This window comes from Platichthys flesus, chromosome 15, assembly GCF_949316205.1.
Source record: "Platichthys flesus chromosome 15, fPlaFle2.1, whole genome shotgun sequence".
NCBI lineage: Eukaryota > Metazoa > Chordata > Actinopteri > Pleuronectiformes > Pleuronectidae > Platichthys > Platichthys flesus.
In genome coordinates, this window is record NC_084959.1 from 16,227,771 (window position 1) to 16,253,227 (window position 25,457).

Here is a 25,457-nt window from a genome sequence, read left to right on the forward strand (position 1 = left end):
ACTGGCAACTTCTAAAGCAGAGGGAGGAGAGGACGACTGTTCCCCTGAAAACCAGAGTGGCGGCATGAACCGGAGCTGCAACGTGTTGACAATAGGTCAAATGCTTTCATTTCATGCAAATGAATGTGACATTTGCAGTGCATGGACCAAGTAATGATGCTTGAGTGTTTTTAAATGGGCAGCATCAGTGTCCCATCTTCTCCAGCTACCATCATATTGGCCCAACATTTAGGTTATGTTCCACATTGTACAAACACAAAAAACATTTTCTACTCAAATCAATGCCTGAAGATAACGTCCGCTGCTGGTAACACAACACAAAGTCGAGCTGGCCTGCATGTGGGAATCTCTGGAATATATGAGCTCAGTAGCCCACACAGCACTGCCGAGGAGAACAGCTTCTACTCCTCTGATGTGGTATTTTTGTAGCTCCGAGTGTTGGCTTTCCAGAGCATAGCCCTGTTTTTCGGCTGTTGCGTGACAAGAAAACACGGTCGCTTGTAATCACTGTCCTGTACAGCACGTCAAACTTAAGCATTTTCTCACCAGCCTATTACACCATTGCTTGACATAGAGAAAAAAACATATGGTTTGCAAAAACAATATTTGATCAAATGTGGATTAAAACTCTCACCAGGAGATTTATCTCCCCACAGGCAGGCAGACAGACTGACGCTCTGCTGGCACCTGTCCATGTGTCTCCTCTCGTCTGACTTGGGCAGCGACTCAGACGACGGCTGGGCGGTGGTGTGCAGGCTCAGACTGGGACTCAGTCATCGCACCCCCCCAACCCCCCGGAGAAGGTGACCTCTTTAAAATTCTCTCGCAGGCATCTGAAGCGCGCCGTTGTCATGGGACGCCCAAGGGCTGGGCGCGACGACACCGAAGGGACCTCAAGCAAAGCCACGGAAACTACTTTAGAGGAATCTGCCCAAATAAAACAGATCTCAACGCTTGTATACGCGGCTCCGTGAGGATGACCTGCTTTCAGTGGGCAACATTAGTCAGAGCCGGTAAAATAAAAAAGGATTTGATCTGCCAAATGACAGTAAAAGGACACTTTTGAGTACAATTAGCATAACAACGCCTACTCCCGATGCAGATAACGGCTCCCTGTTCCAAAAGAGCTGAATTGCAGAGAGCCCTGCACCCCCACACCACACCCACTCCTGCCAAAATGTCTGATCAGAGCCAATCACAGCTGTTATGTTTCAAACAGAACGTTGAGCGTAGCTCCTCCCGTTTCCTTTCATCGCTTATGTAAGTTTTATTCATATTTCATTAAGTAATCCATGAACTTTAGTTGCACTTTAACAATGATTCAGCTTCTGAATATGAAGGCAGAGTGAGAAACACAAATACAAACACACAAATACAAAGCAGACATATTTAGCCTTGCACATACAGAGACATGGAGGAAGCTGTCTCTTGACCATCACTAAAAAGAGGCACTGTTCTACACCCTCTAATGTCTTAAGCAAATAAATGGCGTTCCCTCTTCGGTAAACAGGGAAGCGCACATCACATCTATCTCTTTCATAATGCAGAAAGACAACTGTTGTAATGGCCTTGTGTTATCCTGTAGTCAAGTGTCTTGAGATAGATATGAGTCATTTTAGCAACATGGAAACAAAAGTCGAGCAGGGCCAGGGCAGTGGTCTGTAAAGCAGAGGGGCTCCCTCTGTATAAGTCACCTGGTTTTCGGTTGGAGCAGATTAGATGTGGGTGGAGGGGCGAGGGGGCTCTGAATACATAGTAAAAAACATTTGGTGCATCTGACAGCATGTCTGACAGTGCTTGGCCCTCTGTGCCATTTTGCTGTGTTCTGACGCAGGAGAGACACAAAGGCTTTGCTGACTCGTCTGTTCCTTCCCTCGCTCGTCGTCTGCGTACGCTCTCATTTCCTCCCTATTCATTCAGATATGTGGCCACATCTCCGTCTGTGAGCAGCCGAGATGCCAATGTTGAGCTGCGGAGGAAAAGGAAACAAACCTCTTGATCCCTGTGTGCTCACCCTACGCCCTGTTCACTCCCCGAGCCGACAGGAGTGAACAGACATTACAAAGTAAGAGCGGGATGACGGGGAGTCACGGCTGGTTAAAAGGTTAGAGGATCAATTATTACACGTATCATGTGTATTGATTTCTCATCTATTTAAGTGGCAGCATTATGAGTCAAGGGGCAGGGGGGTGAGATAAGCATTGATGGTATATTGTTAACAGTAACCGATATGGCAAATGTGCTTGATCTCAATTCAGGAAGCTTATTGACAAGATTGTCTGAGTTTATTTGAATGGCCCCATAGAACACGTATAAGTGAGTGAAAGTCCGTTCACGGTTTTTGTACATTTGTGCTGACAACATGATATATTTAGTATGATTGCGATTCTGTAAGTATTGCGATTCGATATTACGATTTCTTGCCATTTCTTTTTTTTTTTTTTTTTTTTAAATACTTGACCATGGAAAACAGTTGAATCATACCTTCAAATACAACAGAGTCAAATTTACTTAGAGCTTCACAAGTTTCATTTCAAATATTAACATTGACTTAATGACAGCCGGGCAGCCAATAGAGAATATAAATAAAAATGTGCCCTATTATTGTTTAGTCCCTGTCAACTCCACACAAACTGACAACTACTTTTAAACAATAAATAAAAGGTAAATTAAATAGAATGAATAAAAGTTTACTTAAAATCGTCATTCACAAGAATCGCGATTCGTAACTGAATCGTTTTTTCCCCCTATCCCTACTATTTAGTTGTGTATATGATTTTAGCATCGATTTGACTCACTTTGATAAGCAGGTATTTGATTTGCTAGATTTTAGTCAGGTATCCTTTCACCTGGCGTCTGGCTCATTCAACATCCAGTAATAGTCATGTAGTTATAACCTGACACCTCACGCCAATATCGTCTGTTCTTCATTACTGCTCAAGCACAACAATTTTTTTTCCTCACTAATAGTTGAAAAAGTGGAAAATATCTTAGTGATATTGTCTTTCTGACTATGAAGTTAAAACATCCACTGTGTAAGAAATGACGGGTTTCTGCTTTCTGTGAAACCACTTGTAAAGACTAGTGCAGTGCCTGTTCTCAACCTGCCTGTTTGGAATGGGCTGTTTGTTTGGCCCGTGGTGATGCTGATTGCAGCTTTTATTTCTGACTTGCAGTAAGACAGAGTTAAAAGGAAAGCCCGGCTGCAGCGCCGCTCATGCACAAAGAGCTGTTCAGCGGTTTATTTAAAGTTCAGTGAAGCTCGACTGGAGAATCAGTTGTCTTTGATGCTAGTTGTCGCGATTGACGACATCCCTTAAATTAAAGAGTCCCAGCTGCTGAGGTGCGGACACCGGATCATTCAAACCTTTATCAATAACGGACCTGTCTCATGTCCAAATCGCAACTAATCAATTCTGGAATTAGTATTAAGTCCTAATAAATGTGTGGGTCTTCTTTAAATTGTTCAGATGTTTGCATGTTGACTCTGCCCAAGTCCACAAACAGAGCATGAATAGAAGATTATATAAAAGTTGAATAAAATAAAAGAGTTCACGATTCTCACAGAGCTTTGAGAGATGTAAGAGCTGTCCATGGTCCTGAAACAACGAGCTCGGCACTGCACGAGGTTTCCTTCCAGCCTGGATACAGTGGAGGGGTGAACACATTCAGCAAACTGCCTGAGAGATGTGTGAACACACAGAGCAAAATAATCCAAATCTGCACTCACCACTGACAGTTATTTGTGCATGCTAGATTGCTGCACTAATGGCTTGTTCTCATATACTGTGTTGACAGACTGAGTGGGTTATGCAGAGAAGCCCACACGACAAACCGTCTGTAATGAGCAATGTGTTGCATCTCCCCTTGTCAAGCACCGCACACAGATTTACAAAGTGATGCGACTGTTTATGGTTATGTAACGTCTGTATAAAGGTCACTGAAGCAGCATTGGTGTATCATAGTTTCTGTAATGTAAGTCTGTCTGCCGGTCTGTTTTAGTAAAGAGGACGTGACTCATTCCTCCATTCTAGGTGGCTGCGTTATTACCCTGCATGTCACCACAGCCAGAAGAAGGGTGTACAAATAACCCAACAACACGTGGACCTGGTGGGAATATTACCTGAGAGGGGATCTGAGGTCAAAATAAGCAAATTATAGTGCAAAAACACAATTTCTAATTTATCTCCAACAGTAAAGATATGCAGAGAAGATCCACAGCTTATGAAAATGAATCCTCATCATATGACATGATATGATAAGTGATAAGTGAATTTTTCAAGGTATCTCATAATCTGCATATAGGACTATATATATATCTATATTATATACATGACCTAAGGTTATATAGATTGCAAAATAATCATGATCATATGGACGGATTTATGTCATCATGATGTCGCTTATGAATTCAGAAATGTTCATCATCACATGGTGTAGTGATTCATCAACATGCAACCAATGAGATTACAGGCACAATCTACTGCTTATTCAGATCAATCAGTCATTTGTCATCATATGGTATAAATTACATTATGATGAAGTTATTTTTAAATGATTATTATAGTAAAAAGAAGTTAGCATTACCTGACTGGGGTATATAATGTGCAGGGCATGTATAGCCCCTCTGATGCTGTCCAGTTAAACTTGGGCCCAATGGTTGTGTGAGTCTATGAATCGCAGATCATCCACGGCGAGGAACAAAACCATCAGATCGGATAAACTCTTCCCTCATGTTTATTATTCTGCATTAATAATTCACACGTGTGATGCGGGGCTACAATGGGCTTGATACTGCAGTGCGCTGCGGAGCGTCTGCAGCGTACGTGTTGTTTGATGTCGTCGCCGGGCCTCATGCGTGGACGTGCGGGGATCGATTGATGCCGTTTGGGGGCATCTGGCAGAGCCGAGTGAGCCCTCGGATCATGCAGAAACACTCAGACAGCTAACACAGCCTCAGCTGCGTCTTCTCAGAGAGCGCACACAGCTCTTTGAGGTTTTCACCAACGAGGTCACTGCACAGTACACATACGAAGCATCCCTAAGCCGCTTTTCCAAACGCGGTCCATTCCCAGCTGTAAATCTAAAGGCAACCCGACTCACGTGGAGAATTTAAAGTGCATCCTGAAAAAACCACAGAGCAAAATAAACGTGCTCTCCATAAGAAAAAGGAGATAAATAATGCACCGTTCTATTTCAAAGTTCATTATATAGGACATTGTCCTGTCCAAACTTGGAGATCTTCTGCTTTCTAATTTGCATCTCTTTGTTTTACAGAGCCCTTTGAAACCCGTCTTACAGAAAAGAACATTGGCCTCACTACTTGGCTATGCTGTGACACGTGTTACACTCTCCTGTGCTCCTTGTTGTCTACGTGGTATAATAGAGTCCTTGAACGGGGGAGGAAAACAGCTCTCTTGAAGCAGACGGGCCTGATTAATGAATCTCTGCCTCAGTCCCAAGATTAGGGCCTGTGAGGAACGCAGTGTTTACACACACAGGGGGGGTCAAGGCCTACTGATTTGTGTCCATCTCGGAGTGAAGGTGCAGTAAGGTGTTCATAAAGTGGAACAGCTGCTCGGTGCCATTCCCTCTCTGTCTCTCCCATTCTGCGTTAATGAACCTGTGTGCCTGGCTGCTGAGTGCAGCTACTTAGCTGCGTGCGATTAATCAGTTGTTTCCTTGCAGAGACGAAACCAACCAGACATTAAGCAGGAAGGTGGTGTGATTACACATCGAATGCAAATGCTCCACCATCCCGACCAGTCCCATTTGTCAGAGCAGCTGGAGAAGGCAGGAGAAGCTGCAGTGAAGGTTGTGAGACTATAGTCCTTCATTTTGATGGCAACAAAGAGAAATGAGGACCCAGTTTGAACCATGTTGAGTACATGAATCAGGAGGCCTGCATGAAACAGCAAGAGTTACACTGCACTGGAAGATTGCACACAAATATAAGCTTACTCAAGTACTCAAATGGGGCCATTTTTCATATTTTTTATTGGTATTTTAAATTTATCTCATGCAGTTACTTACATTTTTGGGGAGAATGTATTTCTCTACTTTATTTCTTACAACTTTTACTTCAGTACAATAACCACTTTACTCCACTGCTACTTAATTTAGAAAATAAGTAGATACTTTTAAGTCAAATCACCTTCACCTCAACCACCTACACTAATAAAATGATGCATATAGATATATGCATAAACATAAATACGAATTATCCCACACTTATTAATAAGATAAGACAGACACGCACCATTCTCTGCATAAAATTACTCCCTACTTTGAAAACCATTTTTTTTATTCTTCTACTTAAATCAAATCAAATTTCTTCCTTCAACACTGATCTCGATGCATTAAATACTAAAACCTGCAGGATGACATTCCTTCAGGCTAATATTACACTGGGGATAGTATTATACTTTGAGATTGAGACAACATTAGAATCCCTTGAGGTCATCATACCAAAGGAGACTGGAATCATGTCCCTCAATATCAAGTGGAGAACACACAGTACTTTGCTTTACATTTCTTTAATGAAGTGATGATTCCTAAAATCGCCCCAAAGACACACATTAGAGAGACTTGTTTTCTCTATAAACACCCTGATGTCTCGCGGAGATGTTTTTTTTATTTTATACGTCACGACAGACGTTGGACTGTTTCTCTCTTGACATCTGTATAATCGTTCTTTTCTATAAAGCTGCAGCTTAAGGCACATAGACAGTCCCCCTCCTGTTAGTCCTCTGTGGATTTGTCTTGGTTAAAGGTAGCTATTACAATTATCAACAGATATAAAGAAATATTGTATGAAGTTTCTGTATTGTACTTTCACCGCTGTGTAGATGGGATTTACACCTGTACTTAAGTATGATTTTCTATGTAAGAATTCCCCCGAGAAAGGAGGTTATGTTTTTAAACCCGTCCATTTGTGGGTTGGTTGCTTAGTTCTAAGATTAAGATTCTAAGATTAAGATTCGTTTATTTATACCAAACACATGCACAGACATGCACACACACTCATGCAATGGTAGGTACATTTATCCTCTGCTTTTAACCCATCTGGTGCAGGACACACAGAGCAGTGAGCGACCATGTACGGCGCTCGGGGAGCAGATGTTGGGGGAGTAAGTTGCCTTGCTCAGGGGCACTAGACTTTGGTAGGGAGAATTCTCTTGGATTTTTGGACAGATCAATCCAGGTTCGTCTTTTGTTGTCTCTCCGTGGAGTCGAACCGGAGACGAACCAGAGACCTTTTCTGCCCATAGTCCAAGTTTCTGCCAATAGAGTGAGTTTGTTTGTAAGCAAGGTTTGTAAGCGTGGTATAACAAACGTTATACCACGAAGCTTGTGGAAGGATGCAGTATGGGTAAGAGAAGATTACATTTTGGTGTAGATTCAGTTCAGATTTTTTGTTTCACTTTCTTTAACATTGCTAGGTGTTGTTATTTATTTATTAATTTGAAAAGACACATTTAGGGGAACTGATACCTATGAAGTTGTTTTTGTAACACTTCTTCAATTTGACGTACTTGTTTTTTACTGATTTCGATACAATAAATAGAATAACAAAATTGCATTGGAACACTGGTTTAATTCTTTTGGGAATTTGTTTATTTTCAAGATTACAAACATATTTTTAAATTTTGTGCAGCAAAGTCTTTTTTACTGGCATGAGTGGTATACACTGTCCGTATATGCAATTTGCAGTAACTAAGCTACACATTAAAAAACCCGGTGTCCTTCCAGTGCTAAGTCCCAGATGTTTCTCAGTTCAAGAGGTCTTTCTTGCCAGCGGCTATTAGTCTGTTTAATGAGGTCATTTCGAAGCCACATTATCCAAGATAAATAGGTGATGTTCTTCTGTAGCAGATAAACACATCTTTAATGACCCATGTGTGCAAAGGTGTAAAGTCAGTCTTTTTAAAACTAGGTAAATCCGCAAGATACCCCCGACAGAGGAAGGCAGCTCCAACATGAAAGTGAAGCTGAACTTATTTGATGGTGATACAATTTCCATTTTGAAATGCATAGTGGAAATTAAATGTACCGCTCATGCACGGACACATTTAGTTGTACCTCTGAGTCAATTGTCCCGTTCAGGGGGACAGAGATACATACTAATGCTTTATCACTGCTTATATAGGAACTGCGGCCGCTTTCAAATGATTAGCAGGAAGCAGGTCGTCGAGGAGGTTTTCATGGAATGGATTATGGAGATGAAATCTACACACATGCTGCTGCCTCCGTTCTCCAGCCCTTGGATTCTGTTTATCATTCCACCCACAGATTTATCACTGCTGATAGCTGTGGTCCTCACCACTGTATCCTTTAGAACAAGGTCAGGTGGTTCTTGTTGGCAGGGAGACGTCACCTGCGTTGGCATTTGTTTCTATATAAAGCCAGAATTGGAGATATTCCTTCCAGAATGTTTTCACAATCGAGCATAACAGTGAGTGCCCACTTTTGGAACGGCTCTTGTTCCGGATGTAAATTCCCCATTGATTTTCTTCATTGATGTTTCAGAAAAAAAGCAAAAAAGCTAAAAAAAAATGGAAAGAAAGGTAAAAGTACGAGGCATGTGACCATTGTGAAGGATCCCTCTCCAACCACTTTCAGGACCTCGTTGTAATGATTTTCATCCTTTGGACTATTTTCTTTATCTTTATAAAAACTGCAGCATCTTAGAAAGGGATGTCACAGTTGCTCTTTGGTAAATGGAATGTTACACTAAAGATCGGATCGTAGCTAACATGATTTTCGCGATAGAGGTAAACATTTCCATGGTAACAGCGAGCTCCACAGAGACGAAGCTATTACACCTGAGGATTGTGTTGTACTGCACCTTAAGAATCGAATACATACATTTTATTTTTCAAGTTCAATTGATAGATGAACTTGTGGCTTCTACAGGAGCGAAACATTGTTTCACAATCTCATAGGTTGTGCTAAATCTACCTAGGATTGTGAAACAATGTTATGGCTGATAAATAAAATCTCTGTTCAGAAAATAAATTAGATTTTTACTTCTGGAACCAAACTGTTGAGCTCTATTAGATTGATCATCTAGAACCCGGTCTCTCTAGGGATCGGCTCGTACTTCAAAAGCCCAGAGTTAGCACTGAAGTGGAGGAATCAGTTTTTATCTGCTGTGCCTCCAGCTCCTGGATTGTTTTGTAGCACATTTTAAAATTCAACTCACTGATATGTTCTGGACATTTTAAATCCTTCCAAAAATAAAAAGCACAATCCATCCATTTGTGTTACTGCTTATAATCTGTTTTTAAATTATTTTCTTTTAACTAGATAGTGATTTGTGCCTGTGTTTGGAAATTTCCACTCACTCAACGTTGTTGTAAATGAGAGCAACCTCGAGAAACTTCTCCAGGATCAATAAAGGTTTGAATGAAATGTAAAATAAAGACTATTACTGTCATATGATCGCCCACAAACTCTCAACAGTCACCCACACAAACAGCAGACAAGCAGAACCTTGATGGGGAGGAGCAGCGAGGAGGGACTGGCAGCCAAAATAGGACGGCTAACACGCCTCTCAGCAAACACAAGCTGTGCAGCGAGCGGGAATCTATCCTAAACTAGTGTTTACATTGTGTCAGCCTGTGGAGAAGAGGCTGAGTGTTACAGATGGCGCCACGTCACCCTCAAAGCAGCAGGTGACAGAGGCCGACAAAGTCAGACAGAGCTGCGAGGGCAACATCAGGCAGCACTTCTGAGGGCTGATCGTGCCCAGGAGAGGCTATAAACTGCTCTATCATTTAGTCTGAAGTACATCAGCTAACCAATCACCAGCTTCTACAATCTGACACAGAAACAGGAACGCACACACACACACACACACATCTGCCAGGCCAATGAGACCGAGGCAACCTCTGCGTCACAGTTACAGAGGTTGCAGTTTTTGTTAAACAGGTTTGTGCCACACGTATGTCAATCTATGCAAACATACTGTCAAAAAAAGTGTTTCAGCAGATGCACAAAATGGTTCTGTTAGTGGATCGGCTCCGGGAGTGAGCAGTGAAATTAGACACCCACCTGAAATGGAGATACTGTACATCAAGTGAGGCGGGGGAAGTGGAAAGGAGGGAACTTGTCCTAGAAATGCAGTTTAAAAATACTTGGAATGCTCAGTTTTGAGCAGTGGCACATTTAGCGGCAGAGACTGCACCCGAAAACACTTCTGCAACTACTCAGTCATCTGAACTACGACCAACACACACGGCATCGGGGCGTAGAGCACATCTCGGCTGTGACTGAGCCGTGGTCCAGAATCCAGACAGAGACACTGCGGTGCTGTTTCTTCAAACAACCTCTCATATGCTGATGTTCAGGGGCCGACAAAGACTCGGGTCTGTAAATAGTTGGCCTACATGAGGGGACTGGGAGGCCACAAAGCGCATGCTGAGGTGTGTTGTGCTCTGTCTTTATATAATCCAATTAGAGCTAAATGATAATCAGAGAGTGTCGGGGATTAGAGGCTGCGGCAGCTGAAGCCGTAGCATGGCAGCGGATCAGCAGCACCTGTGAGTGACTCATTCCTCTGAAGCACGGAGCTTTAGAGCGACTCTGTGAGCAGCATTCAGCCACCGAGTCGAGCAATTTGGGATCATTACTGGTATAAATTAAAATGTATCAGGCGTTTCAGAATGTGGGATTTACATAGGAGAGGCCGATTATATGCGGTACACTGTGAAATAATGCGTCTGTGTGAGCAGCGTCTCGTATGTCGATGACTTATCCTCCTTCTCCAATAATGACATATTCTGGTTCTACGAATCTGTCTTTCACAAGTTGTGTTAAAAGTTTGTGTGTGTGTGTTTTATAGCACCATTTTCCCAGCATGAACTCTGCAGCATGCCCACACAATCGGGATTCTCTCAGGAGTCATATGAAGAACACAGCAGGAGATTCTCCAGTTAGACACACCTTCACAACGATACAAAAATCTCCAGAGCGTTCAGGTGGGGGCTGGCAAAGGATGAAGGAGGCAGGATGTATTGAATGGGTTTGACTCTGGGGCTCACGTTTTTGTTTACATCAACACCAGCATCGGCCCTTATCACCAAAAGCCCTAAAATCACGTTGTCATTCTTCGTCCTGTAAGCATATGGTGCCTCTTTCTCCTTCAGAGTTATTTTCATTTTGTTGCCGCATAGTTAGAAACCTCATCAACTCGCCCACTGGCTCGCATTCAGAACCTCCGGGTCATTTCAAGAGATAATCCACTGTTCAGTGCATGTCAGTAAAGCAGCTTTACTGGCTCACTGCTCTTACCTCTATCAGTGTCGTAAAGGTAGACGAACTTCTCCCACTTGTAATGGTCCAGCAGACTGAGGACAGCCCCTCGCAAACCGGGCCTCATCTGGATGACGAACTGCACATCAGCATCGATGGGGAAGCTGGGCGTGATGAAGGAGGTGTGCAGCGCCCCACAGAAGGAGGTCAGCGTGTTCATGGACTTCCTGTCGTAGAAGCCGAGGATGGCGTAGACTCCCCGGGAGAACTGGGAGCAGACTGGTGACAGAGACAAAAGAGCAGGGTTCGGGTTAGGGACCAGCAGAGAGTCACATATGATCTAATGCTCTTCCCTCCATCGGAGATGATGCCAATGTTCTATTCCATATTTTAAGTTAAGTCTGCGAACAGTTGGTGCACGTGTAAAATAAACCGTAATCAAAGGTTTGGATTGGAGAGAATTTGTGGTAGGATTAGTCTTCTGAGCGAGGCAGTGGCTATCTGAATGGGTGCCATGTTGGATGTCTGTTCCCCATGGCCATGCCCTGCCACCCAGTGCCCTTCACTTCTCCTTGGTCTATATGCAACCGCTTGGGCAATCAACTAGATATAATGGGGAAATCAGTGCAGTGGCCACGGCTCTTAATGGACAAATACCCAGAAACATGAGCATGCAAGTGTGCAAGCGCCGGGCTGTGCTGCAGTATTCGAGATTTATATCAAGCCCCGTCCGCTGCCATCTGCTTGCCTGTGGAAATGAGCTTGGTTCATCAGACAATCAGTCTTACAAGGTGTTGACTATTTGATTTTATTTGTACATAATAAATGGATTTAATAACATCAAGCAGGACTGAATCAGGGATGTGAGCCCCATCTTATTATTAGTAACAGCTGAAGGAAATGTCGGTCAGCGCAGCAGAGCCGCTCTTGTATTTATGATCTTCTGCTCCGCATAGATCACAACTGTGTGACTCCCCTCACTATCACCAATCAATGTTTAATGATGTTATTATCAACCTGATTGGATTTAATGAGGTGTCTTTTTCAACAATCTGTGGCTTGAAATATCAAGTGATTCCTGGAACGTGAAAGTTTGGGGACAAAACATTTGTTAGGCAATGCATAAGTTAAGCAAGACTTACATGAATATTAAGGGTTGCATCAAGAATTTGTGTTGGTAGCAAGTAATTAACAATTGAACAAGTCACTATGGATGCATGAAATATCTGCTGAAAAATTGGGGGTGAATGGACAGACATGTTAAAGTTAGCAGCTGGACCAAAGCACAGAAAAACACAAAGAAATGAAGTGTGAATCAGACATATGAAGTTTTCATTATTACTAATATTTAGTGACTGGTGGTTGTTGATTCAGTTAAAGCGTTATAAGTTCATCATATTGTGTTCCTTCGACTACAATCACAGGTTTTTTCCCTTTGTAATTTTCAAATCACGTGATAATGAAATCAGTTACTAATTTGCATCCTCCCAAAAGGCATATAGACAACAAGAACATTCAGCATGAAGTGTTTTCCATTAAAATAATTAAATCAAAATATAAAGAATAAAGATGCAATACTATAATGTAAAACCTTTTCCTTTATTCTTAACCTTGGTGTTACCAATCTAGCAAACATTTTAAATCGTCCTCCTCTGGCTGAGTTTGACGTTAGTTTTGACTTTCTTCTCAAAATTCTAAATGGGGGAAAAATGTATCCTCTAATTATTAATTTTTTTATATACCTGGCCCTAATGCTCTTTATTACAAATGTCACCCGTCATACAATATAAGACAGACGATCCTACAAAGGAAAAAACTATTTCACACACCCAGAATTGGGTTTAAACCCTGAAGTATGGTTAATTTAGCCGACTGGACTTTAAATAACTGGACTTTAAATACGATCTGTTACTTCAGAAAAGTATCAGCAGACACTAATGTCTGCAAATGTAGTTGGAGTCCAGTACTGGATCCATTTCCAAAGTTTCTCCTCTTCATCTGAACTTTTCCATTAGAACAACCATTCATTCACCCACACACGCCTGATAGCTCAGTTCAGTCATCTTTCTCTCCGTCATTTTATCATTCCTCCATCCCACCATTTTCTCAGCCTGCACACACATCCGACCTCACCAGTGTGGGAAACATACCAACTCAAGAATCCACAGAAAGAAATAGCTGCACTTGTTTGGGGGGAGCGCCGCTGTACACTGAGGGGCCATATTTAAGGATCATTTGAATTATGCAAACGGGATGTTATTTGATTCAAATCTCTTCATCCACAGTTTTCAGTTTGGGATTCAGCACGGCTCATAGTGGCTGCTAGAATTACAAAAGCTCACATTTCTGCGGAAAGAGAATTTATTCAGCTCAGTTTTGTCCAAGAATAGAAGACAGCCATAAAACTCAAACCTCTCAGAAACTCAATATCATCCAATTCTCAAAATGGCCCCATTATCTTCAGTTTGTCAAGGTTAAATGGCCGGCCCACTCTCCTGAAGGACTGATGCAATCATATATTTCGGCTCACGGGGCAGTGACAGGAGTCAACTCATGTAAATCCCCCTGATCCCAGTCAGCGATGAAGACTTACATCATTTACTTTATTACAGAGGAGAAGAGGAAGCTGTTGTTTGGACTGCAGGCTCTGTGCCTCTCTGTTCGCACTGCTAACACACTCTTTACATCCATGATTGATTGATATCCAACTGGGGAAAATTCACCCCTTCACACTCCGTCCACTCCCATCGTGTTTTCTCCATCACCTAACACGCCCCTCTGCCTGTCATTACTGTGTCATTACTTTGCCATTATACTGTGGGTATATGGCTTTCTCCCTCAACCTCCGATTCTCTGCTTCTCTCGACTTCTCTCCACCTCGTCAAACTTAAACATGTGGATACAGCAGCTCCTGTGGCACCAGCGCTCTCTCACGTCAGCAGCTCAGAGCTTCGCGGCTTTCAGGGTCTTTGCTGTTGTGGAATCTTTTCTGGGTCTAAGATAAGACCGATGTATAGGGATCAACTTGTGCAGTGTATGCACAGCAGAACAAAGTGAATTCTTCAGGCCCTGTTGCTGACTCTGAAGGGGAATGGAAAGTGGCTGCTGTCCCCATGCAGCGAGGGAATGAAACCTGATGCATTTAAGAAAGTGTGAATAAGGAGAGCGATAGAGGAGTCACACTGAGATAAGGGAGGGAACTTTTTCGGATCGAGCCCCTGGGGAGAGATTCAAGGTTTGAAGGACTATGCTTCTGAATCTGCACAAAGCAAGGACAAAGATTTTACTTTCTGGGATGATTACAAATAACTTGTTTATGTGTTTTCTTCTGCCCGGTGGAAAGTTATTTTCCGACCTCTTTCTTTTCTGAGATCAGTGCTTGCAGCAACATCCGAGGCAGCAAGACTTCAATTTGTTCCCCTGTCCCGCCCGGTCAGCCGGGGTCACATGTTTAGTAAGAGAAGAGAGGCGGAGCAGGCAGAGCACACATGCAGCTGCTGTCCCAAAATTGCCAACTCATACAGGACGGGGTCAAGAGAAAATGGAATCAGTGAATATATCCACCAAATGTTTTATTATAATAATAACATGAGGTGTAGAATGTGCACCGACTGAGGAGACAGTTTCACTGTTACACTGTGACGCCCGAGTCATATCAGATGTATGTAATTCTGCCCTCACATTTAATCAGGACTATTTTCTATTCATCTATTCAAGCCTCATAGCTTCATAGAAGAAAACAACATTATGCAGAACATTGTTTCATGCCCTGAGACCCCCAAAAATTGGAATTACTTGGACTTTTCACCATATAACAGCAGGAATTACTGTCAGTCAGTTTCTGCTTTGCTTTAAGCTAAATGCTAACACTTGATATGAACATCACAAAATTGCAGTGGCAACACTAACTCTCTGATACTAAGCAGGTCTGATGGCTCTAACGATCACCATCTTCGATATATGGAGATTAGTGTGTTTACATTAGCTAATTAGCTCGTTAGCACTGAACAGAGTAGAGCAGAGGGAGGCTGAAGGACATGTTACTAGTTTAGCATGTATTTTTGTCAGAAAGCACCGGAGTGTTGGACAGATTGAGACTGACCTGCTGACGACCCTGCAGTTTTATGCCCCCACCACCCGGTTCAGTTTCAGACAAAATCTCGTAAAAGTGACAGACACTCAGTGTTTCCTCGTGGAAAGGAACTGGGCATCTAAGCTGTGCCGCTCTCCAGATGATGATTTGCAGGATAAGAACATCAGACAACATCACTGCTCTCTTATTCCAGGTAATGTGCATCCTTAGCGTTCTACCGTCAAGGTTCTAAATGTGTCAGCAGGACAGGATGTTGTGAGAATATTTCTCCGTCTGTGTCTGAATCAGGAGCTTGGACACTTGGCACAGTGTCGCAGGTGTTTTCCAAACAGTCTCAGTATTGACAGTTCACAGAGAACTAAGTGCTTCTGCTTGTTTGGAGAGACGGGGGTTGCTATCTGTCCAAAACGCATTGGAGAGAACAGAGCAAGGCACACAGAAGAGTTCACATCGTGGAGTCACAGAGAACCACCCACTTGCATGGACAACACGTACAAATCTTTCAATATACTATCAACATGTGCATCATTACTTGTGAACATGTCTGAAAAGTCTGCACTGAAGACGAGGAGAAAGCAGCAGGGTCTTGAATGGACAAGTTTAAAATCAAAGGCCACATTTAAAAAGACACGCAGGTAAGTCAGTGAAGGTCTGAGCACTGAACAAAACTGTCTACAAAACTGTGCAACTGTGCCCATCCTGACCCTGAACCCTGTACACTGTTTTAGTGTTTCTGTTTAGTGGCCATAAAAAAAATGTAAGCGATACTTCCACCAATATTAAAGAACTTTTTAAAAATGACTCTTTTCAAAAATCTCCTCTGCTCCTTCCACTGACAGGACTTTTACAGTAAAAATCCCAGTGAGCTTTTGTTTTGAAATAAAAATCTCAGTGAGGTGCACCCAGTTCGAACGATCTCCGTGTTATGACATTTAAGTGTTTCATATTTTTATCCGCCTTACAGCCTGCATTGTTGTGCAATTCGTCTCAGATGACCAACCACAGCGTAAGCGCAAGGCATATAGGGACTGGAGCCTGAGTAGGTGTTTCTCCTCAGGCAGTGTGGTTGCAAGTTGGCTGGAATTCCCTCCTCTCCACAGATCATAGCATTGTAAGGAACACATATTTTTCTTTCACCGGGCCACCCCCTGCAGATACCCATTATGAACAAAAAAAAAAGCGGGGCTAACACTCGTTGGATTAGCCCTAATCTGAGAAATACAACTGGATACATCCCACATGCTAAAGCAACATGACAGAAGGAAATCTACAGCAGCGATCCACACACAGGGCCTGTGGCTACTGGAGCCTCGTATGAAAGAATACACTTTAATATTGCACTGCACTGCAGTAAGAGCGCTGCTAGCACTCCACCTACACATGCTTTGCATATACTGAAAAAAAGAGAAAAACACCATCCAAGGACCAAATCACAGGAGACAGAGCAATCAATACACTGAACCAAAAAAGTGCAGAAGACACCGGGAAATACATCAAGAGAATGCAAATGTTTGGAAAGTGAAGGATCTGGTGACTCTGTACAAACAAAATATATTTATTAAGATTTAAATAATCCATTTCCATCATCTCTAACCATCTGTTCTGGTCAATATTGTATAATAATATGACTTAAGTTTTACTATGGATAATCATTTGGATGAATAAAGCTAACAACGTATATCAACTTTGAATAACAAATAATCTAAGGTTTAAATTCTTGTTTCAGGTGCATTAAGAATTAATAATTTCTTCACACTTAACAATGCATTTTCCACAAAACTTTTACAAAGGTATAAGAGAAGCCAGTCCTTTAGCTAATTCACTGGCCCAGTGGGATCTTTTGGTTTTCTTGTTTCTTTCATCCGTGTGGTTCACTTCGCAACTCGTTGTCCTTGGATAATCTCATGTTTAAAAAAAAAGAATAATTGAATAACAACAGAGCTCTGAGAGGCAGCCACGCTGAAGGACGTTGTGTAAGACTGCAACAAACTGCTGCAGCATCACTGTAGCTTGTCAGTAGTGATCACCGTCGCTCTGTTACAGCACTGGCATGTAAGCCCATTCTGATGCACAGGATGAAAGACTAACTGCACATCTCCAGTGGCTTGCCCCCAAACCTATTCGGCGCTGCTGCGCCATTTTGCAGCATTATATGACCAGCCAGTGCTGAGAGGCTCAGATTAAGAAAAAAACATGAAAGAGGATCCTTTTTTACGCCTGGTGGGCTGAATTCTGGATTTTCTTGTTTTTATACGCTGGCGTCTTCAGTCAAAGGATGTTTAAAAGCCTCTATTGTGGTCAAGGCCATTTATTTAGCATCAATACTCCCTTGTTCAAAGAGAGGTGATGCATTTATGATGCATGATGACCCATGAGTGCTGCACTGCCCTACAGCAAAATGTCCAAAAAGGCTCTTATTAAAGCAAGGGTCAAACCATCTGTTCATGTCAGTGAACGTATCATTGCCTGTGACTGACATCCCTCTCTAGTTAGATCAAATTATTCCAAAGACATTACAAAAGCTCACATGTGTGTGTTACGCTTAATAATGGCAACACCATGACGAATCGGAGGATGAGCGCTCGTCAACTCGGGGCAGGTCATGCAAACTGACAGGACTCCGGCCGCAGCAGCAGCAACGCAGATATTTTTATCGGTGCATCACGATAAAGGGACAACGCTTTTGGGTGAGTTTCTCTCTCTATTCAGGGGGGCTTCCAAATCCAGAGGTCCCATTCGCAGCTTTCATGTGTAAACACAAGCGCCTGTCAGAATACATAAACGCAGGGATCTGAGGCCAGTTTTTTATTAATAAATTGAATCGAGGCATGCAGAGTGCAGCGTAAAAGCCAAGAGTGGACGAGTTCTGCTTCTGATTATCAGTCACCCCGCTGACACTGATGCCGCTACAGTGTGTGTGGATTAAGATAGAAACCATCATGCAGAATGCTCTCCCTCGGGCCTAACCATTTGACAACCATGTCTCTGGTGCTCTTGCATCATTCATGAGTTGTCGGTTTAAATTAGTTCTAAGAGTTATGATGGATCTGAGGTTATGCATTGTTTGCTTACATCCCTGGATGTTTGTTTTGCTACGGCTAACACAGCAAACACGATGTAAAGTGTTGCCAAATTGTTATTTACCTTTTGATGTTTGCAAAAGCTCTGACGCTCGAATGATCCACTTGATGATCTTTTTTCTTCCGGAAACCACAGCTTCTGAAGTAATAACTGCTTTTAAGTTGTTAGATTCTTAAAATCTTCCTTGAATAGTTCCGCTTTTTGGGGAAATGTACTCACTTGCTTTCTGGCCAAGAGTTAGACATTAATATTGATATATGAAGCTACTGCCAGCAGCCACTTAGCTTAGCAGACCAGAAACCTATGTCTCATGTTGTAATGCTAATGATTGGCTGGACAATAAGGTCTCATTCAACTAAACTCTCATCTGTCAGACAGTCGGTGGCGATCCGATTACAAGCAGAAAAGCGCTACAATAAAAGCCGTCCGAGATTTGTCCGTTACTTTTGACAGAACAAGGGGCAGACTACCTTTTTCTTTCCCCTTTAGTATTAACAGCTTTCGACTCGCCCACCTTCATGAAGACTTCTAGATCTATCTTATTAAATATTTACAGAATGTTTACTCTGGGCTAGCTCCAAACGAATTGTCCTCATGACAGAGATCTCGCTAGTGTGGCTGATGTGTCTCCGTTTAGATTCCACTCAAGGCTTTGAGTATGACCATATCAGAATTGGCAAATTTCAGTGTATTTAGTGAAATTTGTACATAAAAACAATTCAATCTGCAGCAATTACTACCCTTTTATGGTTAACTTATAATTAGTTTAGTCTAATGGGGCTGAAAGATAGAGTGCACCTGCTGAACTGTGGCCAATAAGTTAGTTTAGTTGTTTTTCCAACCAATAGATTCACTGAAGTGAAAATATGATTTCAGTATGACTGGAGCTAAGCAGCTGTTGTAGCTATGCCTCAAGAATGGTATAGAGACTAAATCCTATTACACAAAATGTTTAACTATTCCTTTAAATGATGTATGAAATATTATGTACCATTAGATGATTAATTCAATATCACAATTCAGTATACAACTAACTCTCGAATAACTATCTTTTCTGGGTCACTTTCTTAGAAATCACATATGACCACTCTCCTTTCACATGCAGCTATTCTGCTCTAATATCACATTTGTAATCAAAACATTTTTAGAAATACATCTTGGGAATAGTCTGTTGCTGTTCTTCTATCCCCAGCCTGCACTGCTTTTATGCTGATACCAAGATAAGATAATAATAATAACAACAAAAACTTTTTCACAAGATTTCCTTATTAGGACACAGCTTATGAGTCAAAGAATTCAGTGTAGTCTTAAAAATGCCGAAGGAAAAGTAGAAGAAGAAGTAGAAGGAGAAGAGGAGGAGGAGGAGAAGGAGGAGGATATCTGGCTGCATTAACTGGTCTATGCTGCATTAGTGGGACTATGCATTGCCTACACATTGAAGAGGTATAACATCAGCCTCTTTCTGAGTGACATTGCACTGGTTGAGTCATATCAGAGGGAGGATAGGTGGCCATAATAGATTATTTAATAAGCATCATACATTAATACTGACGCCTCATCAAATCAAAGTTCGTCTCTGGAGGAAATTCAGGCCCAAACATCCATCCTGGCTCTCACTTAAGGAGAGTGAAAAGAGAACATCTTAAAACATATGGCCTTTTCACAAAGTGGCTCAACAGATGGAGTTGTATTAACCAAATTAAGCTAACAGATCACTCAGGAATTTAAATTCATGCATTTTACACTTTGCATTAATGTGTGAAGCAGTGTACACAGAAGCATAATCATGTGTTGAATAAACGGCTGATAACGCTAATGCTTTATTTCCTCTGTCCTCCATGTCACCACCACCAGAACCTCACCACCACCCACCATCTCTCCCTGCCCTGACCTCAGTCTTTAATGGATACAAGCCTCCTGTTTCTACATGTATGCACACCCCATCCCTGCCTGCGGCACGGTGTCACATCAATAAGTTCTGCAGCCTCACTCCAGCCACAAATTGGTGAGATAATAAACACAGCGAGGCTCTTTTTGTCAGACTCAATCCAGTTACACGGACTGCAAATGCTACTGCTAGTACCATTGGCCGTTTGCATGTTGTGGTTTTCTAACTATCATATCTGCAATGCGAGCGTCGAACTGAAAATTCTACATCTCTGGTCAGAGGAAGTTGGAGAATCAGGCTTTTATTAGAGGGGAGCCACTGCGATAGAGAAAATGAAAGCTTGGTGAAGATTGATTTTTCCATAGAGGGCAACAAACTGGAGCAGCACATACACACACACACATACACACACACACACACACTGCTGCTACTGCTGCTGGACTATAGCATTCCACCTATTGATCCCTATTGCCAATAACCAGAGTAATTTTCCAACAGGGATTTGTAACAATCATTATATCCTGACCCGGCTGGGGGGTAGCAGTGTCCTACAAAAGGTTCAACAAATGAGCTATGGACAAAAAGTAGTTCCTCTCTTTTACACAACTGCACGGCCCTCTATTATTTATTTCATATTACAGAGGGAGTTTTGTAGACTATCCCACAAATGTCTCAGTCATTTTAATGTTTTATGATGTTATGAAAATGTACAAATTGTGAGCTGTAGGAAAGCAGAGCAATGACTAACCTTTAACTGCTGCCAGAATTATGATCACATTCAGTTGCTACATCAACACCTGCCAGGGAAACAGGATATTATACAATCCAGATGACTATAATAAGAATTGTGGAGCTTGGTGCCTTTTCTAGCAACGGCTTAGTCATAAACTGGCCTGGCTGGTCTGCTCAATGAGCCACTGACTGGTCTTTTTCTACTGGAGAGCATTTAGCATCAGTCCTCTAGCTTCATCTGGCATCAGCACATCTCGCTGGAGTTAATCCTCCTGATTATCTCTCTTTTCTTGTCATCCTTCAGAAGGAAAAACCTTTAGATTCTTTCAAAAACAATCAATTGAAGTTCATTCAAGAGTTAAGCTCTGGCTATGGTCTAAATTGTTAATAGTCTGAGCCAGATCCAGGCCACTATTTTCATTAATGTACTCTACAGGGTGCCAAATGTGGCAGACCAGCATCATAACAACATCCTGCATTCCAAGTAGTATCCTGTGCAATAAATACAAGACTCACTATATAATATACATAAAATATATATAACATATATGTAATAAAACTAATAATAATAATACTTCTTTAAAACTAACAACAGGCCCAGGTTTGTGCTTTATCCGTGAACTGGTCAAGCCAAGAATGTAGCATTCATCTCTTCCTCAACAACAACTGATGAAGTGCCCTTGAGCTAAGCACCGACCCCACAGCTGCTCCAGCGTAATTACTCAGCAGCCGACAGACCAAGGCTGTGGTTGAACAGGGCATCAGCGTCAAGGTGTGAGTGTGCAAATATGTTTGTGTAACGTGTATGTGTAATCCTGCATCTGCCTGCAGCTTCTCCCCAAGGCTGCTCCTTGTTCCCTGCCACACACACACACACACACACACACACACACACACACACACACACACACACCAACCCACACACCAACAACCACATGCCTTCAACAGCTATTCAGATTTTTTTTATCATAACCAAGCCTTTGATTTATTAGTTTACACTTTTGCTCAATTTCCTCTTTTTTTTCCAGGCCATTTCCTCACTTCATTAGGTTACACAGGCGTCTCTGCAGCAGCTGACAGCCGTCGGAGGGCAGCAGCTGATCCTTAACCATGAAGTGTGAAGTGCAGTTGGTGGGGAGAAGGATAACAAATTAATTCTCCAGACAGATCTTAAAGCCCTGCATGGCAGAGGAGTGACTGGTAGACCAATTATGAAGCCATCTCGCACTCCGCAGCCGTTCCGATCAGATCCGTCATGTTTGTGGAGATGACTACAAGGATTACAGCATGTTACAGTTGATACGTTAGACTATTCATCTGACAAAAGTGCAGCCGGATAAATTTGCACCGCTGTGCAGTTGGTATAACATAATGTGATATTTTAAATCATTATCACAGGGACTGACAATCCAGAGGCAACAGTCTAGATTGTATTATATTAGAAGTAACAAAATGTCATTGTCAACTAGATTGTCAATCAGTAGAGCGCATACCAGATGCAATCACTTCCTTAAATAGAAAACTCACAATCTCCAAATGGTGACAAAAGTGATAAAAAAGATTCCTGAATCTGCTCTTTTATACGCATTCTGTTTTTTTTCTGGGCCTCAAACCAAGCTTTTGCCAACATCATATCAGTCGTTTTTGTATAATCTTGTTTACAAACAATCCAACCAATCAACAATTGAACAGGGGTCAAATATCTAACCAATTTATCAAGGTGCAGATGTGAAGGTTACTTTGGGACATTTATTTGACAGTGAAGAAAGACCAGATCAAATTTGCAGGACTCAACCAATTGAACCTTTAGCCACCGCCACAATTAAACGTGCAGCCATCACCCAAAGCCACACATGACATCAGCCAGAGCAGCGATGTTTGTGTTTTCCCATCTTTCCAGCACAGTCATGTAAGTGCCGCTCATCAGCTCCTCTGGAATTACTGCATTACTGGGTCTACAATAATCACTGTGTTTCGCCAATTAGAGGCAGTCATGCTCCATCAACCCGCCGGTCAACGAGGCAGGGCATTGGCCGGTCACTGTCCACTTCATTCAAACCCCAAATTCAGCTCATAAATAATATTTAACTTTTAAAACCAAAACAACAGTGGTGAACGCGTTGTCCCGGTGTTTCTCACACAGAGACTGGTCTTACTGAGAGGTTTATATAGTGTGTAGCTACTCACAGGCATGTGTGACAGAGAAGCTGTTGGAGGACTCCAGGTTGTCGACGTTGTAATTGAGGTGGAAGGGTTTCTCCGTCGCATTCTGGTTGGTGTTGTACAGCTGCACAGCAAACCTGAAGGCGCTGTGCTCCTGCACTGTAGAGCGCATGAAAAGTCCACCTGCAAGGGAGAGATGTCACATAATGTTACGGAAGCCCATTTCTGACAAGAGAGATGAATGCTAAATCAAAATTATGAGACGGTAAGTCATTAAGGTCATTTTTTTGAGATGCTAAGTCTTTACTTTGAGTTTGTAAGTTATTATTTTAAGAGGCCCACTCCTTATCTTAAAATTGTTGCCCAACTTATTTTAAGATAGTAGCCTAATCCTTGAATTACCGTTACTCAAGCAAGTTTGCTCGCAGCATCGTTTGTATTTACTCGCAGGAACTTGTGTAAGTCACACAAATAAACACAACCCGAGACTATTCACCTGTTTCTCCTCCAAAAAAGAGGACATGAGGACAACCACTGGCTGAAGCTACTGCAATTGCGTTGTATATGTTGTGCAGACAATGGAGAGGCCAGTGCCATTGTGTATGTGTGTGTGTGTGTGTGTGTGTGTTCCTCAGGACCATCCACAGGTGCACACAGCTCTTGGGTCGTCTCCAGGAACTGTGTGTGGATGATATCTAAACCAGGACCTGACGAGTGGCCAGTTTGGTGACCTGCTAGCTCAGATAGGTGCCAACACCTGTCTCTGGTGAGTTTCATTCTCAATGGCGATTGGCTTTTGCGACATCGCATCACACACGTTTTTCGCCTGAATATTGTAACTCAAGAGAGTGACGTGAATGATGCGATCGCCGTCTGCACAAACGTTGTGAAATTCGCATCCATTTGTGCCTTAGCTTTGAATGTGATCTCAGTTAATGAAATACACCACTAGTCATCATTTTGAGATACCAACTCTTTTTTTGGGGGGATTTAGTAAGTCATTCTCTGAGAACGCTTCTCATCATATTGACTTAGAGGATTTTTCCTACAAAGTGGCAGCAATGGGCTTCCATACATTCCCAACATACACATGCAGTATGCACTTTGAATTTCCTTGAGAGGCACAGCACCTAGTAATTGACTTCTTTCGAAACAGATAACTACATCAGTTAGAAGTCAGTGTGTCACCACTCACTGCAGATTTTGACCATTTGGTTCAACTCTATTTTTAACCAATCCGCCCACAAAGACGCGCAAAAACCTGCAACATCCAGGATTTAAGAGAAGTCAACTTGGCATTGATGCACAGAACTAAATCAATGTGTGCAGCCCACAGAGACGTGTCCTATTTAGACTGTGTGAACAAAGAGATGTGCGTGCGGGGCTGAGAGGATCCCGGAGAACTTACCGATGTTGATCTGATTCGGAAAACCTGCCAGCGAGTGACCCGCAAAACGCAACAAAACGAGGACTGTCGCTAATGCGCGATGCCACATCTTTCTCCGAGAAGTGAAACCAACTCGTGGCGTGGACGTGACGGAGGAAGAGGAGCAGGGAGAAGCATGTACACGGGCTGGTTATGCGCAAAGAAATCCACAAGATGCGGCGGCTCGTTCTCTCACTCACTCACTCACTGTGTGTGCACCCACGTTGAATATGTGCCAGCGCAACTGCAGCGCCAACCTCTCTCTCTCTCTCTCTCTCTCTCTCTCTCTCTCTCTCCCCCTCTCTCTCTTTCGCTTTCTCTCTCTCCTGATGCTGATGCTGGAGACACACAGCCAATGTTTAATCTCAAAGATGGAGGAGGTGGAGGAGGAGGAGAAGGAGGAGGAGAGGGGGAAGCGGATCTTCTTACTGGGGATAAAGACCTTTGAGTTGGACCACGGAGAGAGAGACGAGGGATGGATGGATGGATGGAGGAAGAGGAGGAGAGGAGGCGGGTTATCAAACTTAGCCTAACGTTGAATTATAATAAGAGCAGCCACCCGTCTTCCTCTTCACGTCACTGCAGAGTTGGTGTGTGAGGCGGCACAGCTGTGTGTGTCTGTGTATGTGCGTGTGCATGTGTGTGTGTGTGTGTGTGTGTGTGTGTGTGTGTGTGTGTGTGTGTGTGTGGTGCATAGCCACAGCAGCACCACGCTTACACACATATCTAGTTCTACAATGCTAATTTATGTGTGTGCATGTGTGTTTATTTGTACGTTTATAGTGAGGTTGTAGGGATCAGCTAAGGCATTCATTACG

General features: G+C 42.5%; 1 protein-coding gene across 5 annotated transcripts in view; it reads right to left on the reverse strand.

Annotated features, from left to right (window-relative positions):
• Positions 1–24,824, reverse strand: part of LOC133969675 (glutamate receptor 3) — a 67,599-nt gene extending 42,775 nt beyond the window's left edge. For all 5 annotated transcript variants that reach the window (XR_009924235.1, XM_062406302.1, XM_062406300.1 and 2 more), the window contains exons 1-3: positions 24,622–24,824; positions 23,238–23,396; positions 11,296–11,535 (exon numbers count right to left, since the gene is read on the reverse strand). Coding sequence is in view for 4 of the 5 variants with exons in the window: in XM_062406302.1 (XP_062262286.1) it covers positions 11,296–11,535; positions 23,238–23,396; positions 24,622–24,709 (487 nt within the window). In the remaining variant the exon portion in view is untranslated. The remainder of the gene's footprint in view (positions 1–11,295; positions 11,536–23,237; positions 23,397–24,621) is intronic.
• Positions 24,825–25,457: the final 633 nt, after the last annotated feature.